We start from the raw sequence: 13,486 nt of genomic DNA on the forward strand, positions 1-13,486 counted from the left end.
TCTCTCTCTCTCTCTCTCTCTCTCTCTCTCTCTCTCTCTCTCTCTCTCTGCTTTCCTTCTTTCTTTTATTTTTGTGTGGTAACAGATTGAATTCAGGCCTTTGAGCTTGCCAGGCAAGCACTTATTCCACTGAGCTATCTCCCCAGCCACTGTCCTTTGCTATTTTAGTCCAGCACTTTTAACCTTTTTCATCAGCAAAGAGTCAGGACATGGGAAAAATGACAGTGGAGACATTGTTTCTAAATCAACACCCCTGAGCCTTGAATTTATGCCCACATTTCTGTTAGGATTATGGTCCCCCGAGTTCTGAGTAGGATTGTACATAGATTCTTCACAAAATTCTAGGACTTCTCTGACTCCTTTCTCCCTATTGTTTCAAAACTTCCCTACAATCAACAAATTTTTAAACCTCATAGTGAGTTATGGTTATGATCATGTCCCACCATTCTTGTTCCAAAATTTTCTTATCACTGGGAAAAGTACACAGTACACCTAAATAAGTAGAGCAGAAGTTTTTTAGCTCATAGATTTCAAAGATTTCAGTGCAGGAGAAGCTGTCTTCAGGGCAGAAAAGGCATGTTGGAAAGGCATGGAGAAAAACTGATCACCCATGGCAGGCAGGAAGTGCACTGAGAAACGAAGTAACAAAAGTCTCCCAGCTGGGTGGTGCCTCCAGTGAGCCTTGCTGCCTCCAGGATGCACCTTCCCTGAGCTGCTCAGAGACTGTGCCCAATCACTTTCATGCAGTACTGGAGACTTACACCCTCAGCAACTCCAGATCCCAAAAATGAAAGGGTGCAGCTACCAGGCACCTTGTGTTTGAGGCTTTAAATATAGTTGTAGTTTCTAAGGTGGTGGAACAGCAGGCCTGAATTCTTGAATGGGTGTCTCTTGGCTCTCACTTCCTGCAAGGTGCAGATAGATGGGATTGTATTTGTTCTCCATGAGACTAATGACACTGTTGTTTGATTGTTAGGTGCACGATATTCAGATGAGTGCTTGTCTTTAAATTATTTAATATACATCACATCATAGACATTATTTATAAAAGTTGAAATAAGATTTGAACAAAGAATAATAATCTTAAAAAGTGCAGTGAAATAATTTCAAACATTTATAAATGGAGGTTTTGTTTCCTACAAAAATTGGCATGTATACAAAATGGACATTCATCGGTATACCCCATTTTTCCTAAGTTCCGTTATTGAATATTATAGGTGTGTAAACTCAGCAAAATATTCTAAAAGAGTCCAGTAGCCCATAATAGCATTGGGTCTTATATTTAACTGGCAATGTCAGAAATTATTGACCTGAGTCCCCCACATTGCTATCTGTTTGTCAATAAAACTTTGAGAAAAAAAAAAAATTGGCATGTAGAAAGCACGATGTGAAAGGCGTAAGTGCAAAACTACAACATATCTTGAATGAATAAATACAGGTTCTGGAAACCTACCAACTTGACAGAAATTGCAACTGAGGTCATGAATGAGAAGTTTATCTTTCTCATAAATAAAACCTCTACTATTGAGAGAAACTTCATAACGTGACAAAAGATAAGAAACGTGGGAAAATTTCACAAATGTGAAATGTAAGAATCTCTTGAGTATTTTATAAAATATGAAACTTGCAACAAGTTTATTTGCCAGCTAACTAGTTAAAGTAGATTCACACATACATACACACAAACACCTATATACACAAAATTTAAAGTATTTTTGAGGTTTATTTACCACAACAATTTTTGAAATAACAGATAATAAAATTAGCTGCTTCACAATAACAAAAGCCTAAAAACTATGCCATTCTCTAAAAAATAAGATGGCAACTTAAAGTTTTCTTTAGCCTCTTGTTGAATAATCTTCAATGTATTTCATTAGTATGTAAAACTAATACATGTTTTTTTAACAAATGAACATAAATCACTATTTATTTGTTTGCTTTCCATAGAATGAAAAATAAGAAAAATATAGAGAAAGCACTGCATATTCAAATGAAAAGTACTTTAAGTTGTTTATCTGTGAAGGCAAGTGTAAAACAGTATGGAGAACGAGAGGAGGAGTTGATTTCTAAATGTTTCCCATCTTAGAATAGTCTTGTTTTGAAATATATGGCATGTGAATTTTGACATAAAATACAACATGAACTATGTGTTGGGGTCATATAATCACACACCTCTGTGTGAGTCTGTGACAGGAGAGAGGAAGGTGGCTGGAGCGAGGAGGAGCGAGGCCCGGCACTCCACGTGGTCAGCACCTTCTCCTGTGGACAGCTACAGCTGGGGAGGGCAAGGGCTGAGCTGGTCCCCGTGGTGGGTCAGCTGGGCTCAGGTCAGCTCTGACAAAGACAGAACATCGATATGGGAGGCAACCAGACCTGCAGGATGTCTGTATCTGTAGAAGGAGTTCGTCTTGTGTTCTTGAACAAAGAAAAAGGCATTGGTCTCCAGGGAGCAGGATAGAGACTGGTGCTGCCTGACACCATCAGATGGGCAGTCTGGCTGTGGTATGTGGATGGTGTGCAAGACAAAGGAATAGGGACGAGGATGTTCTGCGCTGTAGAATGTGAGCACTGGTGGTCAGCTGCTGGTGCTGTGAGTAGAGTAAGTGTGTTGGTTAGAAGACACTGAGTAGCAAATTGATCCCTGATGCAGGATTGCCTATGAGCTGCGATGGAGATGAGAGGAATTCCAAAGGGCCAGTCTTTCTGGTTTAAAACAGAGGTCACAAACATAATACTGTTCCCTTAAGTTTGTTAGTATAAAGCTGAGTTTAATTTTCTATGCAGTGTGTTCCACAGTTCTACCAGTGGTATAACATTGCCTGAGATGGCTAGGTGACTTGCATAAAATTTCAGTTCAAAATTTTTTATAAGAAAATTATGGTAGAGCTGGCCAGATAATTCAGTGGATTAAAGAGCCTGCTTAGGCAGACACAGGGACTGTGCCATACAGTGCTGGACTGACCCTGGAGTGCGTTGAGATGGTGATTGAGACTGGGCGTGGTGGCACACACCTATAATCCCAGCCCTTGGGAGGATCACTTTGAATCTGATCAACGTAGTGAGACCCTGTAGACCCTGCACTAAATGCATAAAAAAGAAAGTCATGTTCTGACCTTGATCCAGATTAAACTCAGAAACTCCCTGCTCTTTCCTCTACCAGCTGAAAACCCTAGGACTGGTGACTGCTGTGGCATCCACAGGATAATATAAGACCTCATGAGAAGCTACAGTTCCCTCCTGCCGGATTTGTCCTTGTCCTTGTCCTTGTCCTTGCAAGAACGTTTTGTTCTTCTTGCAGCTCACTGTGGTCACCTTTACTGCTCCTGGAAATGTTTACTGTTCTTCACCCTGATCCTTGCGTGGCCTCTTCTGTTTTCACAAGTAATCATCCCAGATACATGCTCTGCTGTCATTTTGTCTCTTGATTTTTTCTTCCCACCATATGCTATTAATGTAGACTTGAGATCAGGGACTCACTGCTAGGATCTCTCATAACTGGTACCAATGCAAAGGTCTCCAATGTGACAAACCAGTTGATATAAATATATGTATTAATCTATTGTTAATATTTAAAAAGGTACTTACAAGCCAATAACTTCTGTATACAATGTTTTTCTGCTTTACATTTCATAGATTTTGTCCAAATATTTTTGCACTTTTATAACCAAAATTTAATTATAACCTTATTCATTTGGAAAGTTTGTATGTCAACTCACATATGCATTTTGGTTTTTTGTGTCACTCTTCTTTTGACGATCTCTATCAGGATACTTTCTGAAACATCAGCATGACCTATGGCAGTACATTCCATCTAAATGTGATTACTGCCATCGCCAAAATTGACTTCTTATAGAGAATTCAATGCTGCTACAAGTTTTGAAGGTAAGATGTCAGAGTTTCCAAAATATTAAATGCCACCAATTTTGTAATATAATTTGCAATACATACATTTTGCCATGAGATTTTAGCAACAAGTCTCTATTATTCAATTTCACTCATAATTCAACCTTTCTCAACCATTCTAGTAAAGAAAAATCCTTTTTGAACTAGAAATTTCCTGAAAGCCTTCTTCACCTCCTGGTTCCTCAGGGTGTATATGAGAGGGTTCACCAGTGGTGTGACCACACAGTAGAACACAGAGACCACTTTACCAATGGTGAAGTTGTACTTGGCTGGAGGACGGACATAGGCAAAGATAATGGTGCCATAGTAGATGGTGACCACAGTGAGGTGCGAGGCACAGGTGGAGAAGGTCTTCTTCCGAGCCTCTTGGGAGGACAGCCTGATGACTGTGGCCACAATATTGCCATAAGAGGAGATGGTGAGGAGGAAAGAGCTTAGGATCACAACTGAAGTGCATGTATATCCCAGGACCTCGACGAAAAATGTATCTGAGCATGAGAGTTTAAAAACAGGGTCCGAGTCACAGAAGAAATGGTTGATCTTCTGGGGGCCACAAAAGTTTAGGTGAGAGATGAATATGGTAGTGGGAAGAGGAGCAAAGAATCCTCCAACCCAGGACCCAGATGTAAACCTCAGGCAGATCTGAGAATTCATGAGCAGTGAGTACCGCAGAGGGCTGCATATGGCCACGTACCGATCATAGGCCATCGCCGCGAGCAGGATGCACTCTGTGGCTCCCAAGGAGAAGAAGAAGTAGAGCTGGGCAATGCATCCAGAAACAGAGATGGTGACAGCTTTGGAGAGGCAGGTGGCCAGCAACTTAGGCACGGTGGCCGTGGTGTACCAGACCTCCAGGAAGGACAGATTCCCTAGGAAAATGTACATGGGTGTCTGGAGAGTGGAGTCCATGAGCACAATGAAGATAATGAGGGAGTTTCCCATGAGGGAGAGCAGGTAGATGGAGAGGAAGGCCACAAAGAGAGTGAGCTGCAGGGAGGGAGAGCCAGGGAAGCCCAGGAAGATGAACTCTGTCACTGTGGTGGTTCGGTTTGCTTCGTCCATGCCTCATGTTCTCTGATCCAGATAAGACCAAGAACATCAGATGGTGGTAGATTACCAAGAAGTTAAGAATGGAAGTTTCTTATTTTTTAATTTAAGATTACTAATGACTCCCAACCATATGAAGTAGAAGCTCTCAAAAACATTGCTTATATTTGTCTCAACACTTTGCATGACTTATTTCTTTTGATTTTCAAATGAATTCTTTAATATAAATACTATGATAATCTACATTTTAGACATGAATGAACTAAAATGAAGTCAACAGTTTTGGAATCATGAAATAATGGTTATTTGATGGCTGGATGTAGAACCAGAATTGCTGACTGCAAAGACCAAACAGCACGTGCAGCGTGGCTGTGTGTCAGAGGCTGGCATTGTCCCGTCCCTGAGGAAGTCACTCCCCAATTTCCAGAGGGGCAGTGATGGATCAGATACTGTGTTAGGCACCATGAGTCATCCTGGGCATGCCGAGCTATGCAGGTTGCTCCTCCCAAGGAAACTCTGCCAGTTTTCCCTTCATGGTTGGTCAGAGATTTCTGTCATTCTAAAGTTAAGTGGCATAGGTGGAGTAAACTCTATATGGGAGCATAAACAGAAATTGTGTTTAAAAATATTCATGGAGGATATAATTTTTTTCTTTTACATTCCAGCTCTTTTGCTTGTGTTTAGAGTCATTGCATCCACCTGTTTTCTCACAATGTCAGACAAGTACATGTTGAAAAGACTCAGGCATTGTGCTAGGAGACATCAGGACTCCCAGTTTTTGTGTTTATATCCTTTTGTGCCAAAATATTCATGTGAGTACTAGGGAAAAATGAAAGGCATGGTAGTCATAGTAGAGATATTCCCTATCATATAGTATTTAAAAATATATACAATTTTTTTGAGTAAAGAAATAGTCATAATACCTTTCAAAACATAATGAAAAATTACATGAATCAAGTGTGGAAACAACTGAGTACTTGTTTTTAATCTTTACGTAGTTTGCATCACAGACTTTGCAGCGCAGCACCCGTCCCTGATCATGCTGGGGTTCGTGCCCCCTGCGATGCGCCGTGGAGGTAGCAGATGGCGTTTACTGCAGTGGAAAAGCTTACTGGGCAGAGCGAAAGTGATACGTGGGGGAGAAGCTGGCTGTGCAGAGAGCTTGAAGTGTGCGTGTGAAAGAGGAACGCACCAGCCTAGAGTCCACCTTGAGGAAGCAGTGCGGGCTGCCGTTAGGAAAGGCGCAGGGCCCACAGTAGAAGATTTTCTGAGTCCTCTGTCTTAAAAGTAACTAATGTCAGTGTCAGTAGGAATTTTTTCATTATTCCACATAAATATATTTATAGATAAGCATATTAATATTATATAACATTATAAATATTACCGGAAATGTACAGATTTAATACTATACCATATATATTTTTCTCAGATTATCAGATATTTTGTCTTTTGTCACACGTTTATGATTAATAAAAGTGAATTTTGCACTCCATTTCATGTATTTTACAATGTATGTAATGTGTTATGTATGTAATTCTGATGAGGGTCACAGTACTGTCACCTCGTGACAAGGAAAGGAACAGAGGATGCCTCAGACGTGCCGTCACCGGCACTGGATGGGCTGCGCAATGCACGGCTTCCTCGTTTACTTCAGCCTTCGGTAGTCAAATATTGGAACTTAACAAACAAAGGGTATACAGATGAATGTCCATTTCATATCTGTGTATTTAAAGTGGTTAGGATAGATATATAGTTACATTCTCTTAATGAATAGAGAGATTTGTTCTAATGGTGTTTGTAAATAGGATATCGTGTCTGCACCTTGTACAGCAAATAACCGCTAGGAAGAATGTATGCAATGTGTTAATTATTGAAACTGTCCTACCAATTTGATTTGAAACTGTCTCATTGCTATTTGTTTCTCAATAAAATTATGGGAAAAAATAAAAAAATATACTTCACCCTGAACTTGTAAAAAAAAAAAAAGTACAACTAGAGTGTATAAGCAATATCAGGTTGTTGTGAGCACTTTTATAAAAAGATTATCTAATTCTGTTTCTCAGCAAGAGGATTTCTTATTCATCTGGGACATATTACTTTAAAAATGAACTGAACGATAAAAAAAATTCTAACCAGCTGAAATAATACCCAAATGTTAAGTGGAATATTTGATTCCTAATTAATTATCCTACACATCAAAGGAAAGTCTGCAGGATGTGGCCTTGGCCTGGTGACATGGCCCTGGCTTGCTAGCACATCTCTGTGGATAGTGGACCCATATAACTTACTTTGTAGAACAAAATAAGAAGCCCCCAGGTACACTCACATTGTATCTTGTCTTCTGTTTATTTTCATAAGTTTGCTCTTGGAAGGTGAAGATTCATTCAGATATTCTTTTTTATCAAATTATGAATTAAAACCAAATTCAGTTGGCTCATGAGGAAGAGGAGACATCTCACTGAAATGGTACCAGTGTCTACCCAGTTTTTACACTATGGGTTAAGAAAGAGCAACTTGTTTAATTTTTTCAGGGATCCTGTTTTTCCTGTGAATATGGTGCTGAGAAAGGTAAAGGCAGAGCTTATCCAGGTCGGAATTTTATTTCATCAGCCTGGAGACTTGGAGAGCTGCTGTCCACTTGGGAACTTCCACATGAGTTCCCAGAAGACTTCTGCTGATGAGGGTCAGAGTGCTGTCACCTCGTGACAAGGAAAGGAACAGAGGAGGCCTCAGACGCGACGTCACAGGCACCGGATGGGCTGTGCAGTGCACGGCTTCCTCGTTTACTTTGGCCTTCGGTAGTCAATCTTAAAAATAAAGTTGCCGAAATTATCCTGATATTTCAGCCACAAAATGTGGTCCCAATACCTTATACTGTAGCACATTCAGTATGAACTAGGTCACTGTTCATAGTTCATTCTCTGAAGTGTGAGATCTAATAAAAACACAAAAGAAAAAAAAACACTGCATTTGTACCATTTTATAAAACTAAATAACATCTTTAATGAATACATAAAAATGATAAAGACCAGTACAATAAGGAAAAGCATTAGGCATTTCACTGTGAAGAGTCTTACACAACACGCAGAATATATGTGATGTTTTGAAAGACTGATATCCCAAATATCAGAAGGGGAATCTGAAACTCTACATGACTGAGTAAAGGAGATTCATGTTGTACCCTGTCAAAATTGACTCCATTTTGTTGCCCTTCTAACCTCGCCAAGTTCCTGTTCTGTATGCGCCGACCCCTCCCAATTCCTCACCCCTTGACTGCCAACTCAAATTCCTCCCAATTCCTCCCAATTCCTCACCCCTATGACTGCCAACTCAAATCCCTCCCAATTCCTCACCCCTATGACTGCCAGCTCAAATTCCTCCCAATTCCTCCCAATTCCTCACTCCTATGACACAAGCCTTATGATATCTGTTCCCAAAACTTTATCTCAATGAACTGTGTATGACTGCCAACCCAGCACCTTCACCCAACAGGACCACCCCATGAACTAATGACCCTGCCACTTCTTCCTCTCCACCCCTCCCCTATTTCTGCGGTTTTCAAGTTTAAATACTGCACCTTGTCAATGCTCGGTGCGCCTCTTTGTACCTTGCATAGAGACCGCCGCTGGGTACCAGCTAAAATAAAGCGCTTCTTTTAATTTTTGGACTTGCCTCGTTGTCATCTGATTTTTGAGTTACAACATTTGGGGGCTCGTCCGGGATCCCTAAAGGCCTCTTCTTTTTAATGCGGTAAGTAAATTGCAACCTAAATTTTGTTATGCCGGCTTAAACTCAAATGTAAATTAATGGTTTTGATTTGGCTTTACTGATATGGTCGCCGTGTCAACCTCTCCTTTCACTTTGCCTCTTTGCTTTCATTCTGTTTTCTTGATTTATGTTAACTCGCAGACTCTGGTCTCCGAGTCCTTGGAGTGGGACGCCCTCCAAGTCAGATTTTGGGAGATCTCAATTGGAGGTGAACGGACCTAGGTGTCCCTTTCGCCGCAGAGCTGTTTTCAGTAAGGCAAATGGACCTAGGTGTCCCTCTTGCCAATTGGTTGCCTTTAGAGATTATGGACTTCGGTCATGTGTAGAGGTTTCTGTGACCTCCGGGGTCTCTTTAGGCGAGGTTCTTCTGCCCCTATCCCCTACCCCTACAGATTCTAACTGTAGGGGGCTAGCCGCATGTGTGAGACCTCTTTCTTTATCTCTCTTTAAGATTTATGCCTTCCCTACTCCTACAGGTTCTAACTGTAGGGGGCTAGCAACATCTGCTCGACCTCCTCTCTAATGCAGACTAGTTCCTCTTATATGAAAGATTTCCTTGATACCCCTACCCTTACTAAGTCCTCCTACATAGGAGACATACACTTTACTTTCGTACAAGTTTTATTTAGGCCCATTGGACTGGTCTGCCTCTTGTGTGAAATGAATTAATTCCACCTTTACTAAGTCCCCCAATAGATTTAATCTAATCAGGGGCATACACTTTCATACAGGATTTATTTGGGCCCAATTGGAACCATCTGGGTAAGTCTAGTTTTGCTGTCTGTCTGTGGTCTGTCTGTCTGTACTAACTAGTTTGTTTTTGTTTCTTTGATTTTGTTTGGTCTATTTATGTTTGTCTGTTTTCTTAAAACCTGTCAGCCAGATAAATTCATTATTAAAATATTGGTCAAAAATGTTGATAAATTTAAGCTAAAACATAACATTGTTATAAGGTCATGATATTTCTTTAATGGGACATTTTATGACTGTTTTATATTTGTACATGCTATATTTGAACTGATTATTAAATTTTAGACAATAACACTAGAAGGCAAAGTTACTAAGATTCTTATTGGATTTTATGCAAACTTCTGTAAATTAAAACTGTAGCCAGCTTAAGCTTAAAAACCTACATGCCTATATAAAAAACAAAACAAAACGGGACTCCTTTTGCCAGTTAAATGATATTAGGTCGGCAACCATTCTTAAAGACTTGGAGGACAGGTTTCGCTGGGATAGACTGGTTCTGATCCCCCTCTACATGCTAGAGGGAATGTCAGGCCTGATCTGTTTCAGTTTCCTCGCTTTGACTTTGTTCCTGATTTTCTTATCTCTTTGCGCTTTCCTTTTTAAAGACATGTAAAAATTAAAACTCTGACTGTTCCAGCTAAGTAAATCCCTTAGAAAATGAGCGTTTGCTAACGCCGAAGACAGGAAAGTCATTCTAGAAAAGGACACATACCCCGTCTCTGGGTCAGATGAGACAGAGATTATGCCCGTCCAGGAGGACACACATAAAAGCCATGTCCGGGCTTAGTGTTCTGGGCACGTCTCCTTTGGGAGGCTGAACCTGAGACACAGTGGAGAGAACTGGCTTCTGGGTGACACCAGAAGGAGCTATCTCCAAAAGCAGCACACTTACGGGACCAAAACATTTAAGTATAAAAACTTCGGCCTTTATCTCCTAAGCTTCATTTAATGGGATAGGAAATAAATTAAAACATAAGGCTTTTATTATAAAATGCTTAAACAATCTTATTCGGGCTTTAAGATAGTCCCTATAAAATCGGGATCAGCAGTGTGTACGCCTAGGCTTTGTCTGGATTCTTAATGCAACCTTCTGGATTGACAGATTTTCAGACTCTCAACCGCCGCCACGTCGTAAGTGAGTTTCCCCTTCTGCTGTCCTTTTCGTTCGCAGTCCTTGTTGGATCTTGTCACGTGTTTGGTCCTGTGAAGATGGGACCATCTGCTTCGTCATCCTCCCCCTTGTCTCTTGTCCTGAATCATTTTTCCACCTTCCAAGATCGAGCAAAGGGATATGGAGCCTCAGTTTACCCAGGAAAACTCCGCACTCTTTGTGAATTAGAATGGCCGATCTCATCGGGGGGCCTCTGGCCCTCCGAGGGATCTTTTGACCTCCCTTTGGCCCAGACTGTTCAACAGGTCATCTTAGACAAGCCCGGACACCCGGACCAGGTCATCTACATTCAGGTCTGGATTGATTTGATTTATGATCCCCCATCGTGGCTCAGGAAGTCTCTTCAGAAGCCCTCTGTCCTTGCTCCCTTAAAACCTTCTCATCCCCCCCAAAAGCCCCAAGTTCTAGAATCCCCGCCTCAGGACGACCTTCCTCCTCCCTATCGGACCCCCTCCTCCTCAGGCCCCACCCCAACCCCCTTCACCTCCTCTCCCACATCAGGCTCCTTCTCTTCCACCTCCTTCCCAGCCCCAAGCTATCTCGGTGCCTCCTAGTCCACGCCACACCCAGAACCGCCGACACCCATCGCCGGATTCATCCACTCCTTCTCCTCACCCCCTTCCCTTATATCCTCTCCGTGAAACCTTTTTAGGGCCAGATCAAGCCCCCAAGATGATTTATGGCCCCTTTACCACTACTGATCTATATAACTGGAAAAATCAAAACCCACCCTTTTCTAAAGACCCACAAGGCCTCATTAGCCTTTTGGAACATATCTGTTATATCCATTGCCCCACCTGGGACGATTGTCAACAACTCCTTCAGACTCTTTTTACTGCAGAAGAAAGAGACCGCATCCGCGGAGTGGCCCGTCGGGCTGTCATGGGCCCAGACGGAAATCCCACCCCTGATTCTGACTGCCAAGAAGCCATCTTCCCTTTGTGTCTCCCAGACTGGGATCCAAATACTGATAGAGGTAAGGAGGCTCTCGACAGGTATCGCCAGCTTCTTCTGGGAGCCCTTAAGGCAGCAGCCCGGAAGCCCACCAACCTATCCAAAGTATCAGAAATAAGACAATTGGCTACTGAGTCCCCTGCTGCTTATTTGGAAAGACTCCTAGAAGCCTACTGTATCTATACTCCAATAGATCCGGAGGCACCCGAAAATGCACCAGCCATAAATATTGCATTCGTGACACAGTCCGCCCCTGACATAAAACGAAAATTGCAGAAAGTAGAGAGTTTTGAGGGAGAATCCCTTAGTCTGCTCACGGAGATAGCTCAGAAGGTTTTTGATCAGCGTGAATCTAAGGAAGATAAAAATGAAAAGAGACTTACTAAGATTCTTGAATGTCCGGCCACTGGGAACGGGCCAACCAATAAAAGGGAAAAACGACCTCCTCTTGAAAAAGATCAATGTGCTTACTGTAAGGAAAAGGGACACTGGGCCCAGGACTGTCCTAAATTAAGGAAAAAGATGCAAAAACCCTCCTTAATCAACATTAGGGAAGTCAGGGCTCACGAGCCACCCCTGAGCCCAGGCTAACTTTAACTGTTGGGGGGCAACCCATAGACTTTCTGGTAGACTCCGGAGCAACTCACTCCGTTTTGACTCAGCCAATTGGAACTCCCACAGGAACTTCAATAAAGGTCATAGGGGTCGCCAGACAAACTAAAATAGTAAAACAGCTTAGGGTGTCGCTGGGGCAACCTGGACAACCCCTAATGAGCCACACCTTTCTTTGGGCACCCCACTGTCCAGACCCACTCCTGGGTAGAGATCTTCTACATAGGTCTGATCTTCTACATAAACTAAGAGCACAATTGAGTTTTGAGACCGAAACGCCTACTGTAACTATTGAGAATCCAATCATTAAGGTGATGGCCCAGTTCCTGGTAGGAGAAAGCCACATCTTATTTCAAGAAGTTTTAGGACATGAGGAACAGAGAGTTGATTTAACAGAAAGAGATGAATTGTTATAGATTTGGACTCAACAAGTCCAAAAAGTATGGGCAGAACATAATCCCCCTGGGTTGGCCAAAAATCAAGCTCCCTTGGTGATAGAGTTAATTCCAGATGCCACCCCGATTAAGTTGAAACAATACCCAATTAGCCTGGCAGCGCGCAAGGAAATCGCCACCCACATCTTGCGATTCAAACAACAGGGCATTTTAAAATCATGCATTTCTCCTTGGAATACCCCCTTGCTTCCAGTACAAAAACCAGGGACCCAGGACTACCGCCTGGTCCAGGACTTACAAAAGGTAAACAAAAGGGTGGTCACCTTACATCCAACGGTGCCCAATCCCTACACCCTCCTGAGTCTTCTGCCGCCTCATCACATCTGGTACACGGTGTTGGACTTCAAAGATGCCTTCTTCACCTTACCGATCGTCCCGGTGAGTCAATCCTTATTTGCCTTTGAATGGACAGACCCCTTTTCGGGAGTCTCAGAACAACTGACTTGGACTCGACTTCCCCAGGGTTTCAAAAATGCCCTCACACTCTGATGAGGCTTTGTCCCGAGACCTCCTGCCCTTTCGGGAGGATCATCCAGGACTGACGTTGCTCCAATACATTGATGACCTTCTATTGGCTACGGAGAAATATGAGTCCTGTGTCTCGGGCACCCAAGCCTTACTGAAAACTCTCTCAGATCCTGGATACCGGGTTTCAGCCAAAAAGGCCCAACTGTGCCGTAAACAGGTTACTTACTTAGGTTATCAGATTCACGAGGGAAAACGCACCCTCTCACCATCTTGGGTTCGTGCTATTCTGCAGATTCCCACCCCTGCCAACAAGCGGCAGGTGCGAGAATTTTTAGGGGCTGTGGGATATCGCCGCCTT

The 13,486-nt window shown here is 42.4% G+C and overlaps 1 protein-coding gene across 1 annotated transcript; it reads right to left on the reverse strand.

Annotated features, from left to right (window-relative positions):
• Positions 1–4,002: 4,002 nt before the first annotated feature.
• LOC101590593 (olfactory receptor 6F1-like) lies at positions 4,003–4,965 on the reverse strand. The gene has a single exon (XM_004648295.1). The coding sequence runs from the start codon at positions 4,963–4,965 to the stop codon at positions 4,003–4,005; it is 963 nt and encodes a 320-aa protein (XP_004648352.1).
• Between the last annotated feature and the right edge of the window lie 8,521 nt (positions 4,966–13,486).

This window comes from Octodon degus, unplaced genomic scaffold (genome assembly GCF_000260255.1).
Source record: "Octodon degus isolate 3935 unplaced genomic scaffold, OctDeg1.0 scaffold00380, whole genome shotgun sequence".
Classification (NCBI taxonomy): domain Eukaryota; kingdom Metazoa; phylum Chordata; class Mammalia; order Rodentia; family Octodontidae; genus Octodon; species Octodon degus.

What these genes read in the sequence shown, in the direction of transcription:
- LOC101590593 (XM_004648295.1), bottom strand. Translation starts at nt 4,965, where the DNA reads ATGGACGAAGCAAACCGAACCACCACAGTGACAGAGTTCATCTTCCTG.